The sequence below is a fragment of the Montipora foliosa genome, chromosome 12, assembly GCF_036669935.1.
Source record: "Montipora foliosa isolate CH-2021 chromosome 12, ASM3666993v2, whole genome shotgun sequence".
Lineage (NCBI taxonomy): Eukaryota > Metazoa > Cnidaria > Anthozoa > Scleractinia > Acroporidae > Montipora > Montipora foliosa.
This window is the reverse complement of record NC_090880.1, coordinates 12,373,034-12,393,033: the sequence shown is the minus strand read 5'-3', so window position 1 is coordinate 12,393,033 and position 20,000 is coordinate 12,373,034. Positions and strand designations below refer to the sequence as shown.

Sequence of the window (20,000 nt, the reverse complement as noted above, 5' to 3'; positions counted from 1 at the left end):
GCACAAACATGTTAATAAAAGTTAGATGTAACAAAGTGTTTTGTCTTTGGTTAGTGCTACTCTGAAAGTCACAAATTGATTTTGTCTATGCTGTAACAGAGGAATTGCCCTCATAAATTTTATACCTCTTACATGAAGGGTGCCAGTTATCACATATTTATTTTGTACATATTCACATGCTAGTATGCACCATAACTTCCAGAGGTAAAGAACAGTCCATAATTTCTGGCCATTTTCTTTATGGTATCTGGCATAGGCGTCTGGTATGTTTTGCAATATGTCCCAGGACCTGGAGTTTTCTGTTGGAAAACAAAAAAGCTTGAATAGGCAGTTATAAAAATATTAAATTAACTTTAATAAAGGTTCTGTTTTGCTGTCTTCAAGCATCACGTCAGACATGCATGTTAATTTTGGTATAACATTACCCATAGCTATACGTGTCATTAAATTGTGCCAAACCAGTGGATGATGTTCTAAGATTGGATTTGAGGCTTACAGAGGCTGCTGCCTGTACAACCCCGACCACACGTACAATAGATGTTTTTCAGTTTGTAAGCGCATGTTCTAACAAAAATTACACATTTCAACCTCTCCCAGGTTCAGAACAGAAAATGTGTAATTGCTCCAATCTAAACCACATCTCTGCACAAGAAAAACAACAAAACTACATGCTAGCAGTTTCCCTCACCTCCAGCTCTTAATCTCCTTGAATTCAGTGTCTCAGGAAAAATATTACTGCATGGATTTCCAAACAAAAACTGAGCCAAATCTACCTGAGATTTGATCATACATGAATGACTGTTTTAAAATGTACTGATGGTTTACACTACTTACCAGTACATGAGGCTGAGCAAATCGTGGAGTTCTAGATTTGAATGGTGATGTGACGTTTGGTCCTTTAGGTAAAATAGGATCCTTTGAAAGCTTGTATTGGCCAGGAGGAGGGCCTTCTCTCTTTAACAAAAAGAACACAAAATGGCATAATTATTATCATCAATTGATGAAAACATTCACTTCTAGTTGCAGTAAGTGCTGTTTAAGGACAAAAAAAGGTTTCAAAACTGCCAGTGACAAGGGTGGGACACATGACCAATGTAATTCAAGCCTTGTAAATAGTAATTACTACAGTTTGTACCATTACAAAGAAAGACTGTAAAGTGATAAACCCTAGAAATCAATTTCTGTATATGTACCATGTTTATGTATTACATCATCAGTTAACACCTTACTTTCACAGTCACAAGCCAGGATAAAAGAGAAATACTCTTCTTCACCAACAAAATTCTATAAAGTTACACAAAGCTTTTTGCTGCATTTTCCATGGAAGTCTGTCTTCGATTTACGTCTTGATCAACAAAATTGTTAAAACTTGTAGTTTGTTTTTGATACTTCAAGCCTTTTGACAACAGTGCCTTTTTCATGTTCAGGTTTTCTTGAGCAGTTGCTGCACAAACCATTCACGTACACGTACTCTCTATTAAGAGCACCATTTGCTACATGTATGTTTGCAGCTCTTAAGCTGCCATGTGTCATGAACCAACTTAAAAGTTGGTTCATGACACATAGCAGGCGATGCTCCCTTTTTAGTGAAATTTAACTGCTATTGGTAAGGTATACTGTGGTGTGTGGTTAATCCTAAACACAGAACAATAATAATTGTTTCCCCCCTACAGCTACATGTACATTTAAGACAGACCACTGCATCACAAATTAGGCATAAAATGCAATCCATGATCAGCTTACAGGTTTAAAGTAGATGGTAGGAAATCTGTGTTCTTGAGACTTGAAGGCTGGATGCCTTGTAAGTTAGAAAAAATGAATAAAGAGAGAATGATAAATGATACAGGTGATAGTAAATCAATGATAAAGAGAGAATGAGACGGGAAAAACGTTTCAGAAAAGCAAAAGGACCAGATGAATAAAGAAATGTACAAACTTAACGAGATCTCACATTGTAAACGAATGTCTCCTCAAAAATTTGGAACTAATTCTCTGTTTCAATACATGAAATTTCATACAAATCATATATAGCAGGTTTGAACATTGTAGACTGTATATTATGATTCCTTACTATTGCTCAGTAAGGAGGGTGGAAGAAGAGGAAGATTATAATTTCCTTAGGGCAGAGATGATAGAGTTGGAAATTGGGGAGATGGGTGCAATTGCTTGTGTTCTGAAGGAATGGAATAAGAGAGTCAACCCAGTTGTCACCTGAGAGAACATACAAACGAAACATAACAACTCTTGAATTGTTGACATTTAAATTGAGACGACGTTTTGCAGAAAATGATCGCAGTGTAGAAAGCAGTCGTAAATCAGTAACAAACTAGAAATCCTGAGGAAAAAATCCTTAAATCTGCTTGCCTTACAGTAAGTTACGTCCTTGAATGTCATCATCATTCTCTTCAAAAATCAATTTTCTTAAGGTATACTGACCATTAAAAAATTATCTGGTTAACCCCCTGATTAAAGTGATTATTGGCAAATGTAATTAATTAAGAACACTTACTTGGATGGTAGTTTTGGAACATATTCATATCCAGAGTAATATGTGGTGGGGCTTATTTGACTGTTTGTGAATTCCTGCAATAAAATTGGGGGTAGAAAACAAAGAAAAGTGAAACAAACTAGGTTGTAACTGCAGGGTCATGGCTTCACTTGATTTCATATTCGTGGTTCGAGGTATGATTCATTTCACATATCATTTTGTTTGTTGATTCATTCATCCCGGGAACCTTTGGAGTTTTGGACTCATGAATGATTGGCTCAGAGCCACCCAGCATTGGTAGTTTCATGGCTCAGTTGGTTAGAATGTCGCACTGGCATGGTGAGGTAATTGCTAAAAGTTGCATTCATAACTGAGGGGGTTATGGCTTTGCTTGTTTTTTTTTTCGTTACTTCCTTTCTGTCACAGTGGTACATGTATATTTAAATACTGAGTAGGGTGCATGGGCCAGCTTGAATTGGTTCATAATGGTGCACACTGTTGAATAATGCAGTGCAAATGGATGAAATTAAAAAAGAAATTAACTTCTTTTTGATTATTGGTGATGAGGGCTTTTTTTGCCTTTCCAGTAAAAATTAATATTCTGGCCTTTTATAAGCATACATGTAATTTGTATTTTTGGATTTAAATTCAAAGAAACATGGTGGTGGACAAGACACTGACCCCCAGTCCATGGACTACCCCAGTGAATTACCCAAATGGACTACCCTAAAAATACTATTTCGGATGAGTACCGGTAGTGTTGGTCTTTATGTCTCAAAAAGTGGTTACTTAATTAAGCCTCAAACCCATTTTAAATGGCGATGATCAACGGTATTGTAAGCACCCATTTTAAAAAGGTTAGCTTTCGATTATTGTTGCGAAGGCCAAATCACTTCATGTAAGAGGGTCCCCAATAGGATTTTTGCCGTTTGCCATTTTTAGCTAGACGGGAAGTGTTTTCATGCTAAATGGGAATGTTAGGAAGAAAAGTATACATTGGCAACAGATTCAATTACTGGTACTAACTAATAATGGAAAATTGTGCATAATTTGGGTTTCAAAACTGTGATTGCGAATACTACAATTACATTTACATGTAGGATCAATCTGATCATGACGGTTAGTGGAAAAGACTAATTAACAATTATTCCTCGAGCCCGAATGGGCTCTGAGTCAATAGCCCATGAGGCCTCGGCCTCACGGGCTATTGACTCAGAGGCCATGAGGGCGAGAGGAATAATTGTTTTAGTAAAATCCAACTAGTTGGTCAAAAAAATGTTGAGACAAAACATCTTTCGCTAGTTAAAGCTAGACTTTAATTGTTGTTTTGGTTTTCAAAGCCGGTGCTTTTCGCTACTAGTGGGCTATGACAAATAGCCTACTAGTAGCTCACCCAATCAGAACGCAGCATTGATAATAGACCACTAGTTGGATTTTACTAACAAGGCATATTCTAAGTCAACTGTAGTTGTAATTGACAACAAGGTTTGGACTTCACAACTTGTGACATCATGACCGGGACCAGGATTGGCCGATAAAAACGTTTGGGATTTCGAGATTAAGAGAAAATTCTGGTTGGGATGATGGGATCGAAGAACCCTATTGGGTACCTTCATGTAAGTGAAGTGAAACCAGTGCAATTCCTGGATTTAGTTGAATGTGGCTGTATGGATGAGAATTAACTACAGTACACATGTAGGTACCTGTACTTGCGATGTAAGTATAAATTATTTATAATCAATTCAGTTCTTTCATACATGTATTACTCATTCGAAATGGTATTTTTATGAACTAGTCCCAATCTCGACTCCAGAGCTCTTCTCTTGACTGAGGGAGAGAAGAGCTCTGGGGAACACTGAAAAGTGTCTTCCCATTGGTTTTCAAGAAGAATAATGAACAGCATCTCTAATTGGTGCATTCATGTTAGCACGAGGAGTGAGCAGGCGCCATAAGGTTCAAATAGACAATTTTTGGCTTTAAGAACCCTACGGCGCATGTTCTCCTACTCAGAGTTTCCTAGAGCCTTGGGTTGATCCGAGGCTGTGGCACCTGACGAGAATGGAGTTAGTCCATTTTAGGGTACTGTAGTCCATCGGGGTAGTCCATAGACTGGAGGTCAGTGTTTTGTCCACCATTATTATATATAATGACCTCGATAGCACACAAGATGACTTTACTCATCAACTGGGGGTGCCCAAGGGCACTTGAGGTGTCAATGGGTTAAGAGGAATTTAATCAAAAAAGAAATTCTCTAATGATAGGATTGACATATCTTTGAGACAGACTCTTTCATTTCTGGTACAATGACATAATTTGCAAATGGATGACTACAATTCAAGCAAGTTATACTGGATTTACCAATGAACATCTCAAAGACCATAGCATAGATAAGTTTCTCGAAAAAAAAAATGGGGGCATATTACTGGAGAAGAGGGGGAACAATGTCACTCTCTTTTACCATGCTTTAAGTGCCAATACAGTAACAAAGACCCATATTTTTCAGTGAAACTATACAGGTAGGTCAAGGATAGCTCTGCTGCATGACCAACAATTATGTACTATATACCTTGTCAATATATCCTACAAGAGCAGTTGGAGTATGATATCTATCACAGGCCTTGAAATTGTATGATACTTCTTGTTTTTCCAGCTGATCCACACATGTGGAGTGTTTGTATAGGCCTGGCATTAAATATGATCCTTTCCTCGATGGATCAGCATCTCTCTTCCTTCCTGCATTCTTAAAGCCATATGTTATTCTTATGGGGTTTGTATGTAAATCTTCCACAAAGTCTTTCAGGTCGTAGGTCCCAGGAACAGGAGTGTCCTGTTGTGCAAGTAGAAAAACTCATCTTAACATACAAAGCATTGTGCAGTGTGGTACACTGTATTTGAACTTGACACCATCCTGTATATGTGTGCAATGCAACATGTAGGCACCATACATAAACAAACATGTCTATTTTATAACAACAAACACTCTTAGATAAACCTTTTGATTTAAGTCTTCTTTAATTGCTCTCAAATCCAATGATAGTGCTTTCATGTGAGTCCAAATCAAGCAGTCGGGTATTCTCATTTCAACATTGTCTTGTCTACACTCACTTGCAAATGCTCACACTTAATTGCCCTGCACCACACTTGTGGGACACAAAGATGAAGAGGAAACTGTGAGCAGTCTTGTAATACTTTTGCAAGGGCTTTTTTATACAAAAGTGGTACACTACATTGTAACTATTACGGAAGTTTAAATTCTAGATACGCCTATTAAGATCTGCCTTTAACTTTCAAATACTGAAACATTTTGATGTTCTCATATACAGTAAGAGAGAAAATCTACCCAGGTTTTCTCAGACTGAAAACCAGGGATCAGAACTGAGCTACAACAAGTTGCAAAATTGTTGAGACACTTTCATTAAAAAACACCTTTTCTAACTTCCAATACTCGGCGTATCTAGAATTTAAACCTTTCCCACTTCCTCTCCCCTCTCCCCCTTTCAATGTTGACTGCTTAAGTTCCCAACATTTTTTTGTCTCGCTAGCAACACTGATAAGGGGGGGGAGGGGGGCTGCAGTGTGAGAGATAATAGGGAAATTAGTAACGCCCCAAGAAGGTGAAGTGTCTCCACTATTTTTGCAACTTGTTGTAGAAATTGTTGTTATGAGAACACTCCAGCCCAGATATTACACAAAAATAAAGTACACATCACTAATGGATTTTGCGCTTTCTGAAACCAATAAAAGCCAAACATTTTTCTTGAGCTGTTTTTCAAATTTCACACCCAAATTCTTGTGTCACTACTTTTCATTTACATGTACATGTACATGTACATGTACATGTACATATTAACTGAACTGAACTTCTCAACACAGAAAGTTGATAATTCTTTTTAGAAATACAACCACACTTATAAGGAACATGTTTCAACATTTCAAACATGATCATAATCAGCCTTAGTGAGTACCAGTACAAGTATAGCAGTAAAATTTATATATCAAAACATGTTCTTAAATTCAAAAGTGTGGTTGTATTTTTAACAATGATTTACTGTACAGTAATTAACGCATGTGCTATCCAGACCATTGAAACAATAACTGATAAAATTTGTCCTTAATTCCAAGCCAGCCTGGTTACCTGAGTGAGATTCATCAATGACAAACTACAGTGTACAGATCTTTTTTCAAAGAAACAGAATAAACATTCATACAGTATGTCCTTTAGATTGTACTAGGATAGCTCAAGATTTGATATTGAATGTAAAATGGTAGATAATGAGTCCGTTTTCAGAAGAGTAAAAGATCCAAGAAGTTAGAACATTGTTTCTTTAACTCCCTGACCCCTTGGAGTGAGACTTGCGCTGTCTAATGCCAGACAATTTTACTTGACAACTGGGGATGTCCTAGGGTGTTTGAGCTGTCAGTGCATTTAAAGCAGTCCCTCCATTAGTGTCTTCATCTACATGTACAATCAAGAGTTCTTTTTCTGGGGCAAAAAACCATGGATGAAGAAATCATCCCTCTTGTCAAACTATGTTTTCTTCAAACAGCCCAGACATGTTGTCACCTATCACTTCTATTCTTTGAAGGTAACTTTACGTGTAAGAAGTATAAAATATATAGTGGTACAAAACAGGGTTCTACTTCACAACAAAAAATGCCCAAATTATATACAAAGATTACAGAAAACAAAAGGAACAAAATCGTGGAAAATAAAACACAAAAGCTGTCATGTACAAGCAGTCATTAGTCTACACTGTACATTATGTCCACCTCAACCACAGCATAACCATGTTTGCTACAATGTCAGACAAAACTGTTGAGACTACAGTAACACAAAATCACCTTCATTTTTACACACCCCTACTTATACTCTCCCCTTCCCACTCCCCTCCCCTTCAGTCAATGCCGCTGAGATAATTATCATGTGTTCTACCTAACAGTATATTTACGACCAAGAGAATTCAACATTGAGTTTGGGGGGAGGGGAAAGGGCAGCTTTTAATTAAGCAGAACATTTGGATAAGTTGTTGGCAGGAGTACCAAAAATGTCACTTTGTCTCAACAGGTTTTGTCTGAGATTGTCTGTAAGACATATTAATTTATTTTTAATGTTTCTAAAATCGAAAAATGAGTAATTGTTTTAAAAGATACATTTTTTGACAGGTTACTAAGACATGTTTTGAGTATTGGGAATTTTTGTCCGGAATAAAATCTTATAAAGAGTTGGAGATTTTAATTAATGTATATATTTTTAATGACTTTCAGTAGTCGCCAATTATTATTGCTTGTCACGATCTTCCATTTATTAATGCTTGAGGGGCATGTTGTTTATTTACCCACACCAAAAACACACATTGCACAGGACATTTCTATCAGTAGAGACAGACCAATAGTTTTCACTGGTAAAGGCCCCATAATGTTTGTTAAAAATGGAGAAATTGATGATATTAAAATTTTGTCAAAGTGACATGATGGGCTAGCTGTAGATGGAAAGTAAATCCCAAGAGAGTGACATAAGGAATTTCCTTTGGTGTCCTAATTGTCATCCAGCGACTTTACTTAATGTCTATAAAGTCTTTCAGCAATCATGAGTCAATTAACATGTCAATAGAAAGGAGTTGTAGAAATATGGCAATGGTTAACAAGATTTTGTAATGGTTAACAGACATTGCTTGCGTTAACAAACAATTGAGAGAGTCCTCTCCTTAAAGATGTTGTGTTAACCGCTATTAACCATTGAAACTTTGTTGAAACTTGCTGTTAATCATGTAAATAACTAGAGGAAATCTTCAAGGAATGCGGATGAAATGACAATTTAATCACAAACATCACAGAATAAGTAAAGTAAATTTCTTTTCCTTGTTCGTGACATTTATGATCATCCTCTCTTTGAGTAAATAAATGATAATTAAGTTATAGAATGCCATTTTTATATAAGCACACTTCTCATCCTTCTCAAAGGGTGCCTTTTACACCTTACACCGAAACTGTTGAAGATATAAATGACAATTTCTAATACTTTGTTCTGTTGCCTTTTCCTTGGAATATTCTATTACCCATCAAGTCTGGTACATGTAGATATCGATTGTTCCTACTAGAAATGTCATCATTGTTCTAATTACGTGGGTGGAAAATTCTTCGTATGTTTCTTTCCTAATAATATATTGAAGTTATAATCTCTAAAATCCTTTCTTGACAAAAACAATATTCTCTATAAGTCACAGTAATGAGTATGGTTTTCGTAAAAAGCACTCCACACAGCACGCTATTCTTGATACTGTTAACATCATACAAAACAACATGGATTTAAAATTATTTACTTGTGGGATCTTTGTTGATTTAAAAAAGGCCTTTGACACCGTCGATCATGCTATTTTTTTGCAAAAACTTGATCACTATGGCATCAGAAGCACCATGAATGGCTGGTTTTCCTCATACCTCCTAGGCCAATCACAAGTAACTGAAGTCTATACTTATTTATCTTCAAAAAGTCAGATCTCATGTGGTGTTCCCCAAGGCTCCGTGTTAGGCCCATTGTTATTCCTGATCTACATCAATGATATTCATAACTCTTCCGACAAATTATCATCATGGTATCTTTTTGCTGATGACACTAATTTGCTGTATGCAGATAAAAATTTGAAATCTCTTGAGGAAACTGTCAATAACGAATTGCTTTAAGTCTCTAAATGGCTAAATATAAATAAACTAACCCTCAATAATAAGAAGTCAAATTATGTCATTTTCCGTCCTTATCAGCGTAAGCTGGCCGGGTTATTCGGTAAATATCCAAATGTTTGATAAGAGCACCCATACTTTCACTTCTCTTGAATGCAAGGAACATGTCAAATATCTTGGAATTTTACTGGACAGTAATTTTGAGCTGGAAATTTCATATAGAATACGTTGCATTAAAAATAAGTAAAATTATTGGAGTCATTGCTTGCCTTAGGCACTTCGTTCCTCTCTGTACTATTTTAAATATCTATCGTTCCCTGATATTTCCTTACATGTCTTATGGTTTAGCTGCTTGGGGTCAAGCTGCTAAAACCCATCTAGAAAAACTCCTTGTACTGCAAAAACGTGTCCTACGTTTAATGTATTTTTCTGAGCCCAGAGCACACGCTGTGTCTCTGTTTATCACATCAAATATTCTTCCCATAAATATGCTCTATCTTGAAACTGTTTCTTCTTTAATGTATGACGTCTCACGTTTGTCCGTTCCGTCTAATATCAATGATCTCTTTACTAAAGTTAATAAAATACATATGCACAAGACCAGGAGCTCCTCTTCAGGCAACTTTTATATTAAATTTTTGAGTCTGAGCCTAAATCAAAGGTCTTTTGCCAGATTTGGAGCTAAACTCTGGAATTCCTACCGGGACAATTTTCGACAACTCCCTAAAAGTGCTTTTAAAAAGCATGTACATGGATTGCTTCTCTCAATAATGGAGGCTGAGGATAGTTATTTATCTTATTTGTTAAAATAATTAGTTGATCAGTTTAACCATGGAATGCGTGTAGCTCCGCCCACCGCGATTAGCCTTTGCTATTTGTGAGCAGAGAGAGACTGTACCTTTTTGTATCTGTTTTGATTGTGGAGGCAGTGTGGCCCAGTGGTTAGTGCGCTTTCCTTGAGATCCGGAGATCCTGGGTTCAAGACCCGTTCTAATCACTCGGTGAATTTGTTCCTGGTAGTCCCTGGTTCAACTTCCCAGCTGCACTTGTAAATAGCCAACTGGTTTGCCTCCGGCCAGTTGGGATTCTTAACAGTTGTTGTTGTGTTCTGTCGTTTCGTTGATTGTGTTTCACTGGCCCTGAAAAGCCCCTATGGGGAGTGGTCAATTAAGTATGTATGTATGTATGTATTAAAATACTTAAAATAAAATAAATAAAAATACTTAAAATAAAACAAGCCGGAATCTGTGAAGTTTTAACTTCACTATTGCAAGTGAAATAAATTTACTCTTGGATTTATGTCCCGGCTTCTGGGTACTGGGTAGTATCTGTAGGAGCCGTCAGCACCCCTGCCTTCCAACACATTTCGTTCAGAGACACAACTTTAATTTGACTGGGGTCTCCACCCTGAATCCATAACCGGGATGTTCCCTTTCCGGCCAGCATACACATGAAGCATTTATTTTTTCATTCTGAGGGCACTGGATGACTGACCTTTTCCATAGCTTATAGCAACAATAATAGTTTGTACGACTCTCCCGCCACTGCATACTGTAGCACCCTTCCCTGTGCCACTTCTATTAAGACCTTCACAATTGTTGTGCCAAATTCGCTCTTGCGGTGCCCTTGCTCAGTCTACTAGATTGCATTTGTGGTGGAACTCACCCCATGTACATGTAGATAGAAAGCTATGTTGTTTTGCCACACATCCTTTGGATACTTAAACACTTTTTCAACCAAGGCACTGTAAAGAACCAAGCTCGGAAACACTCCTCCGCCTTGCCGAACTAGTTTTAACGCTTAACTGTTTTTCATTCTCCGGAAACTATTACAAACAAATTAATGGTGTAGCAATGGGCACAAGAATGGGACCTAGCTATTCCCATCTTTAAATCAGTACAACGGCCCCAAATCTGAACTCTACGGCTGCTACATCGGCAACTACATTGGCGCTATTTCATCCAGCAGAGAAGAACTCGATCAATTTATAACCTCCGTCAATTCTTTTCATCCGGCTCTTAAATATACCTGGGAAATTTTGGAAACTTCACTTGCTTTCCTGGATATCAAAGTTTCTATTAGTGGCAATGTGCTATGTATCAGTGTGCACTACAAACCTAAAGATTCTCACAGTTACGTATTTGTTGTATTTATTGTCACATCCATCACATGTCAGGAACTCCATTCCTTATTCTCAATTTCTTAGACTTTGACGTCTATGTAGTGATGACTCCGACTTTTCCAGCAAATCAGAGGAGATGTGCCAGTTTTTCGAAAAACATGGCTATCCTGTCTCTGTGGTCAAAGTGGGCCATCATCGCACCCAACAATTTGATCAACAGTCAGCACTTCAAACGTCAAAAAAAAAAAAGAATGACAGAATTCTATTCACCCTCACTTTCCATCCTCATAATCATCACGCAGTCAAAAGTATCATCCTTAATATCTTTAAATGACTCCAAAATGATCCCGAGACTGGTAGAATCTTCTCGCAACCTCCACTTATTTCATTCAAACGTGACAAAAACATAGACAACTTTTTAGTTAGAAGCCCGGTCAAAACTAACAAGCAATTACCCAGCACTTTCAAATGTGCGCGCCTGCAATGCAAGCGAACCAGATTGATGTCCAGTGAGAAGATTATTTTCATTTAGATAATGATACAACTGATCATAAACAATGCGTTCCAAAACCTTAGCCACAACCGGGATAATCAATATCGGCCGACAATTAGAAGGAACACTCCTACTTTCTACTTTCTTAAAAAGAGGCGTGATTCTTGCATTCTTCCATTCATCGGGAAAACTACCCATGTCTATAGATTGATTGAATATCCGAGCGATTGACACGCAGATTAAATCTGAACATTCTTTTAGCAGTCTGGCTGACACAGAATCGAGACCTGTCACCTTTCTCATGTATTATTTATTTAGGTGGGACAAAGCATGCAATTGAGTTACACGCTGGAAACTAAAAAAAAAATGTTGGTAGGGATAACAAATTCATTGAAGGAGGAGCCCACTTCTTCTATATCCCAGGGCAATTGGGGTCCAATTTCTGCAAAAAAATTGGTAAAGCCATCTGCGATTTGGCTGAATTACGGTAGTTATTCTCATTCCATTGAGCTCAAGCTCATTAATTGAAGCTTTATCAGCTTTACAATGTGTCACCTCATTGATAGTTTCCCATCTTTTGCGCGAATTTCCATTGTAAGTATCAAAAGTGTTATAATAGTAGGACTTTTTTACATTCTTGATTGTATTGTTCACTTCATTACGCAACTTCTTAAAATTACTCTAATCACTTGGATCGCCTGTCTGCAAAGCCTTAATTTTAAGATGATCTCTCCAATACATCAAATTCTTAAGTTCAGGGGTAATCTAAGGACTTTTAGAGGCACGAACGTGTTTAGTGCGGAGTGGAGCACCCAAATCACACATTTCTAAGAACATAGCTTTCCATTTCATCCACATTTCATCGGGGTTTATATCTAACCCACGGTTGGGCCAAGATGTCAGAACAAAACAGATTACGATCAAAATTTTTAAATCGCCTGTACAAAACAGAAGTAGTTCCCTCGATGGTGGTTGATTTGCAACAAAATTTTACCAAAAACATAAATCAAACTATGGTCACTGATTCCAACATGAGATACTCCAGAGCAAGATACATTATCCAGATAACTAGTAAAAATGACAAAAATTAAAGTGCTACTCACAGGCGTTTGGTAATAAGTTGCTTTATATTGCAAATATCAGCGATGTTTAATAGCGCCTGGGTATTCACATTATTCAGATATGACGGGAGCATATTATAATTAAGGTTGCCCATAAGGTAATACTCTTTTCCATCAGCATCCAGCTTACCAATGAGAGAGTTGAAATTAGAGAATAATTCAAAAGATGAGTTGGGAGGTCTGTACCATGTACATGTACATGTAGCAACAATAAAATCTTTGCTTCTTGGTTTATTAATTTCGATTGAAAGGCTTTCCAGTTGATCGAATACGAGGTCCGTGCGAACAGTAAAATTAACATTAGAACGGATATAAACATCATAGACAATCTCAGACAAAACTGTTGAGACAGTGACACAAATTCACCTTCATTTTTACACACGGTCCCTACTTACTCTCCCCTTCCCACTCCCCTCCCCCCAACATTGAGTTTGAGGGGAGGGGAAAGGGCAGCTTTAAGGCGGAACGTTTGGATAAGTTGTTGGAGTACACAAAATGTTGCTTCGTCTCAACAGGTTTTGTCCGAGATCGTAGGTTTCCATAACATCGCTAAGATCTTCATATTATGTTGTCAGCCTTCTACAAACATGATGGTAGCATACATATATTCCAAGCTCTGCTGATTATTTTACTTGTAACCATGTTTCTATGACCCAAATTTGGCAGAAAATTGTACATGTTGTATATTTGTACATGTTATGATTAAATAACGTTAGAAGAGGAGATATATGAAGTACACCTAAAACACCCCAAATTTACATGTACTTCCACCCATTTCCTTTTTCTTCATGTGTTAGTTTTTGTTAATAGGAATAGAAGAGCTTTTATGATCTGTTCAGTTGAGATGGCAATTCAATACAAGTACAAATAATTTAATAACTTCATTTTACTTCCTCAAGAAAGAACCTATTCTTGGGATTTCACTACTACTAAATTCTCAGTAATTTAGCAAACTGGAAAGCTTGACAAGCTGCAAGCCATTCAGACACTTTAAAACAAAGTCCATGTTATACCACACCAGTATTATTGACATTCAAAATTACAGGACTTACAGTGTTCTCTGAAGAATGAGTGACAATAAAATAGGTGTTATTCTTCTTCAATGACATGCCAAAATGTGGCAGGGTACATCTCTGCACTTTAATTTGTTAACTGCTTAAGTTAAATAGAAGATTGGAATACAAGAATCACCCAAGTTTTGAAGTCAGTGGAAGGGTTCACTAATTAAAAAAGTGACCTACAGGTTAGAGGTCTCTGCTGAATTAGATTCAGATACATAAAAAGTTGCATTGAATACGTAAAATAGATTTGATTTGTTTGTAGTTGTACCTCCCGTACCCCAAGAATCCAAGTTGTTCAAGAAGCAGCCAGACTTTCACCTTTTTTGAGCTGATCACGATCTGTTTGTTTAATAGACCTATTCGTGGGAATTATTTTTGTCAGGTCATGGGAGTGCTAGTCAACCTGCAGGATCCCTTCACGTAGATGCGGATCGAACTCTGTAATTTGTTCTTTTGACGACATTACCTTGAGCGTGCTTCTCCACCATCCTTCTCTATCCGACACTGGTTCTTCGTAGTAAGGGCTCTTACTTCGTATCCCCGACTACAAAGAAGCAAGACAAAATTCCATCATCTTTTACAAAATTTTACGCGAAAGGAAGGTAGACTTCGCAGACCCGAAAAAAAATCTAAGCGCCGAAAATGTTATTCCCACTTACTACAGTCGTTAGTGGAGTCCTCAGTTGTGATTGATAGCCTGTATTAAGACCAGAGTCTTGAAAAGGCATTTGAACTAACATGTTCGCCATGTTGGCGAAAATAGGTATTCGTTGCCACGACAACTTTGCCCAGACCACGCGTTACTTGAACGTGTCACCGAAAGTGTCACGAAGTTCAATGACATAGAAGTCCGTTTGAAGCCGGAATGCAGCGGTGATTCCATTGTGTTTGTGCAGTCATGCGTACAAGAGGCACTGAAGAGTTCGGCATCGTTTCGTGGCGAGAACAAAGAACAGGTAAGAATTTATTTCACGAATGTTGGAATCTTACAATAACCCGCGCTATAGTTGAGTTTCTCGTTGGTTTTCTGGAGTGGCTGTCTTGACGGCATATGCATGTTTACCGAATCAACGAGGGCTCGTTTTAGCTGTGGCATTGAAAGCATGCTAACTTCAGCGCGTGTCTAATCGATTAATCGATAGTACTGAATTTTTGTGACAAACATTGAGTACCATCGAGTTACTCGATGGTACTCAATATTTGTCACAAAAATTGATTTTATCAAACGAGTTGATAAAGGTCGAATGACGTTAACCACCGCGAAAAATTTTACGGTGGTTCTTTCACGGTGGTTATTCGACCTTTATGAACTCGTTTGATAAAATCCATTCTCGTCACCATAGCCTCGGATCGACCCAAGGCTCTGGGAAACTCTGTGTAGGAGAACATGCGCTGTAGGGTTCTTATAGCCAAAAATTGGCAATTTGAACCTTACGGCGCCAGCTCAATTCTCGTGCAAACATGAATGCACCAATTAGAGTGCTTTCGGTTGTTCTTCTCGAAAACCAATAAGACGACACTTTGTTTCAAGGTTCCCCAGAGCTCTTCTCTCCCTTGGTCAAGAGAAGAGCTCTGGGGTTGAGATTGGATAAAATCAATTTCTGTTTCAATCTCCCACCGACGCACTACCGCAGTTTCTTTAGAAACTAAAATTTTGCTTAATATTTGTCGATTGATTAATCAATTCAATCGATAGAAATCAATAAGCACAAATTTTTTATCACGTCAATGAAAATCGATAATATAAAATTTTCCACAGGTGGAGGATCTCATGTTGTACGAGTGGACGACAGATAATTTTTGAAAGAATTTTAAGATGTTTAAAGGTGTGTTGTTATTATTGACATAATGCATCAAGTTGGAGACAGACTCATATTACAGAAACGTCAGTGGAAGGACATTAGCATCTATAAATAAAGGAATTGCATGAGCATGACTGTGAACAAAGTAAATCATACGAAGTGCTCTCTTTTGGAGGATTAAAATGTTATTAAGATTGGCCTTCAATGACTGCCCCTTCCCTTCTCCATATGCTCAATTACTCTGTTGTCACCAAGGTAGATCTTTGAGGGATGCTCATACTCGATGAAATCAACAATTAAATCTTTCTCAAAGGTCATGTGCTTTGTAGCACCTCTGTCGATATACCAACGATTATTTTGTTTAGTCATACCAGAACTCGGGGCTATATCATCATTTTGCTGTTTGCAATCACCTCCTGCAATGCTTGAGTGACCATGTTTTCGATTAATTTTACAGTTCTTAACAAAATGAACGACTTGTTGACTTTGTACAAGTAACATTTCTGACCTTGATTTGATTCTTGATGGTTACAGTATATTGTCTGGAATTTTCTGTATTTCCTCTCGTGCGAAAAGGTTCCTTACGGTAAGTCGTTTTTCTCAGATAGTTGTTCAAAGCTCTGCATAAGCCGCGAGAATGACCTGACATGTCATTTCAACGACTCAGCTTCCCGTGCAAAATAAAAGTCAGTCGTTTAAATGACTCAGGCTATCCGTGTAAAAAACTCGCCACCCGTGAACACGGCTCGTGTATGCATGCAAAAAATCGGCAGCTGTACGAACGATAGTTTTGAGCCGTTCGAATAACTCAAGCTTTCGTATATCCATACAAAAAATCGGCAGAAGTATGAACGATAATTTTGAACCATTCAAATAACTCGAGCTTTAGCGTATCCATGCAAGAAATCGGCAGTAGAACGAATGATAATTTTCAGCTGATCGAATAACCTGACCTTTTAAGAGCTGGTGAGCTTTCACAACTTCAGAAAAAGTAACGGGGCTAACACAGGTTTTTTTTTCAGATTCTTTCTGCCTTTGCTGTCATAGCATTTTTGATGATCGATATACTTTTTAAAAGAGACTGGAGTTTAACCCATTGACCCCCGGGGGTTCCCCATTGACTAGTAAAATCGTCTGGCATTAGACAGAGTAAAATACTAAGTCTGGCTGGTTTAGGCCAGTTTGGACATCAGAGGGTTAATGGGGACATTAGACTTTCCCAAAAACGGTGGAAGTTGACAGTATTCGGTTCCAACACTGTTGGCACGACTCTACCAAGTCACACGTGACCATCCGTGACCTGTATCTGCTATGCATGTTGAATGTTTTTCTTAAAATTCCCGTAAGTTATTAAAAGAAACGAAATTACTGGGATTTTTGTGATTATGACCATTATAGCCCACAAATGACCAGCTCCCAACGTCAGTGGTTTCATAGCTCAGTTGGTTAGAGTGTCGCACCGGAATCGCGAGGTCACGGGTTCAAACCCCGTTGAAGTCCTGAATTTTTCGGGCTTCTCTACGCAATTGTAAAAATTGCGTTCATAACTGCAAGGATCATAGCTTTACTTGATTTCATATCCGCAGTTCATATATGATTCATTTCATATACCATTCATCATTGATTCATTCCTCACGGGACCATTAGATCCCACAAATGACCAGCTCCCAACGTCAGTGGCTTCATAGCTCAGTTGGTTAGAGCGTCGCACCGGAATCGCGAGGTCACGGGTTCAAACCCCGTTGAAGTCCTGAATTTTTCAGGCTTCTCTACGCAATTGTAAAAATTGCGTTCATAACTGCGAGGATCATAGCTTTACTTGATTTCATATCCGCAGTTCATATATGATTCATTTCATATACCATTCATCATTGATTCATTTCTCACGGGACCATTAGAGCCCACAAATGACTAGCTCCCAACATCAGTGGCTTCATAGCTCAGTTGGTTAGAGCGTCGCACCGGAATCGCGAGGTCACGGGTTCAAACCCCGTTGAAGTCCTGAATTTTTCAGGCTTCTCTACGCAATTGTAAAAATTGCGTTCATAACTGCGAGGATCATAGCTTTACTTGATTTCATATCCGCAGTTCATATATGATTCATTTCATATACCATTCATCATTTCCTCATGGTGTGTTGCTCACAATGCTCAATGTCGTTCAACCTCGTTCGTCACCAAAACTTGCTCGGCCATTCAGTCATGCAACCTTATCGTTTTTAAATTTTCTTCAAGCTTCTTCAGTCGTTCAGTTGTGCGAATTAACCCGTGCAAAATTTTCTCTGGTCGTTCAATAGTTCACGCTACTCGTGAGAACGACTTTCCTACCCGTTTTTATCTGTCCATGCATTTGGCCGTTTGCATGGATACCTTAAGGAATGTTTTCGCGTGAGAGGTCACACTTTTGGTTACCACGTTGAGAATTTCTCCCTCTGGACCATGGTGAATTGCCTTTATCAGAAAAGAATGCTTTGTTCCCACCAAAACAAACATTACACCGCTTGCCTTCTTATTCTTCTTGCTTCTTGTAAACCTTTGACATTGTCCCACTTCAATTCATCCATGAAATTACCGGTATCATACGACTCCGGAAAGCTTCCAAGGACAACGGTTGCAAACTTATGCCAAGTGATTTTTTTCCTTTAATTCATGCAATTGCTTGGCCAACGAAGTCATGTACGTCAAATGCTTCACAACTTCATTCATTGTAGCGGCATTAAACTAATCGGCAAGATGAGCTTTGGGTTAGGCGCCTGGAAGAGTTGTGATGGACGTGCATGTCCACACACAACGACAGGGGGACATGGTAAGCCTACCACAGTTCACCAATCCAGAACCGGTGCCTGAGGAACCAGAGGGACAGTAGTAGAGAGATTGTGACTCCCAAAACAGAGCAAGCACTGCACCCCACCACAAGCAACGAAATAAACATACCTGCAACTCTCAGGCAAGGAGTGGCAAAAGATTGGCCAAAGTCTCTGAAGGGGTGCGAATGTACAGTTGGTAGGCATTGCTAGGCCAATGTCCCAGCTTCTGAATGACGTGATTCGAAATGCCATTCCTTGCTGCAACTTTTGCTGCTCATAATTATCCTGAAGCTGTGACTAGAGAAATTCCCTGGAATACCCACACCCTCCAATATCTGACGCAACCAGGAGGTAAGCAGTGATCGTGTCAAAGGCAGACCAGATTGCAGTAAAAAGAACAGACCAGGGGTATTGAATCCCAGTACCAAGTATGCAAGGACTGCTTCCACTGCACACAAGGTTGGCTGAGCTGCCCAATATGGACAAAACAGCCTTGATGGAAAGGATCCGTTTTCGAGGCCTTGATTCACACACACACAAGCACGAGGGGTGAAGAGTCAATTGCCACATCCCCAAACCCTAATAATAATACTAATGATAATAATAATAATAATAATAATAATAATAATAATAATAATAAACTTTATTTCAAGAGGGTGTACGCATAACAGCTTATGCTGACAAACCAGAGGCCCTATGAAACTAAAGTTTAGTAAGTAATACATACAAGCCTAGAATTAAAAGTAGGAACTACCTAACAAAGTAACTATTGAAAAAAAGTATAAATAGAATATATAGAATAACACATATTTACAATAAAGCCTCAGAAGAATCAATGTCTCTATAAGAATCAATGAAATACTTTCTCAAATTGTTGCTGAAAGAGGAAGTACTGCGTTTTTTCTTAAGGTCATTTGGGAGACTGTTCCATAACTTGACACTACGAACTTGAAAAGACCTTCCAGCTTCAGTAATATTACGAAACTTAAGGCCTGTTCAAACGCACTATACACGCACTATACAACACTCAACTTTGTATGATCAACATTGTATAGCGTTGTTGGGTAAGGTGTTCAAACGTACTATACATGGACTATACAACCACTCTACAAGTATGATGAAACAGAGAATTGTGGGTTAAGATTACCATAGTTCCACGTGCGTTTCCATAGAAATGATGTAAAACATGGCGGAGTTTTCAGCTGCCATCATTGCACATCACAAAAAACGTAAATGCTTAGGTGCTTTGTCATAAATGAGCTTCTAAATGACGGCAAAAATACAAGAAAACCTAGAGGGAAAACAAGAGCATGGATCAGACGAAGAAGTGAAAAAGGAAGCTTCAATAATATCGTCCAAGAGCTCATGATAGAAGACACGGCCGGTTACAAAGAAATGATGAGGATGAACTATGGCGATTTCTGCGAAA

General features: G+C 38.2%; 2 protein-coding genes across 2 annotated transcripts in view; one reads left to right on the top strand and one right to left on the bottom strand.

The window, feature by feature from the left end:
* Positions 1-14,781, bottom strand: part of LOC137978976 (protein STPG4-like) — a 14,890-nt gene extending 109 nt beyond the window's left edge. Inside the window, exons 1-7 of the mRNA XM_068826112.1 lie at positions 14,623-14,781; positions 14,430-14,507; positions 5,055-5,315; positions 2,510-2,583; positions 1,744-1,798; positions 835-954; positions 1-299 (exon numbers count right to left, since the gene is read on the bottom strand). The exon at positions 1-299 is cut by the window's left edge and continues 109 nt beyond it. Coding sequence (XP_068682213.1) covers positions 180-299; positions 835-954; positions 1,744-1,798; positions 2,510-2,583; positions 5,055-5,315; positions 14,430-14,507; positions 14,623-14,712 — 798 coding nt within the window. The 5' untranslated portion in view covers positions 14,713-14,781 and the 3' untranslated portion in view covers positions 1-179. The remainder of the gene's footprint in view (positions 300-834; positions 955-1,743; positions 1,799-2,509; positions 2,584-5,054; positions 5,316-14,429; positions 14,508-14,622) is intronic.
* Positions 14,782-19,804: 5,023 nt separating this feature from the next.
* Positions 19,805-20,000, top strand: part of LOC137980774 (uncharacterized) — a 1,050-nt gene continuing 854 nt past the window's right edge. The window contains exon 1 of the mRNA XM_068828201.1: positions 19,805-20,000. This exon is cut by the window's right edge and continues 854 nt beyond it. Coding sequence (XP_068684302.1) covers positions 19,805-20,000 — 196 coding nt within the window.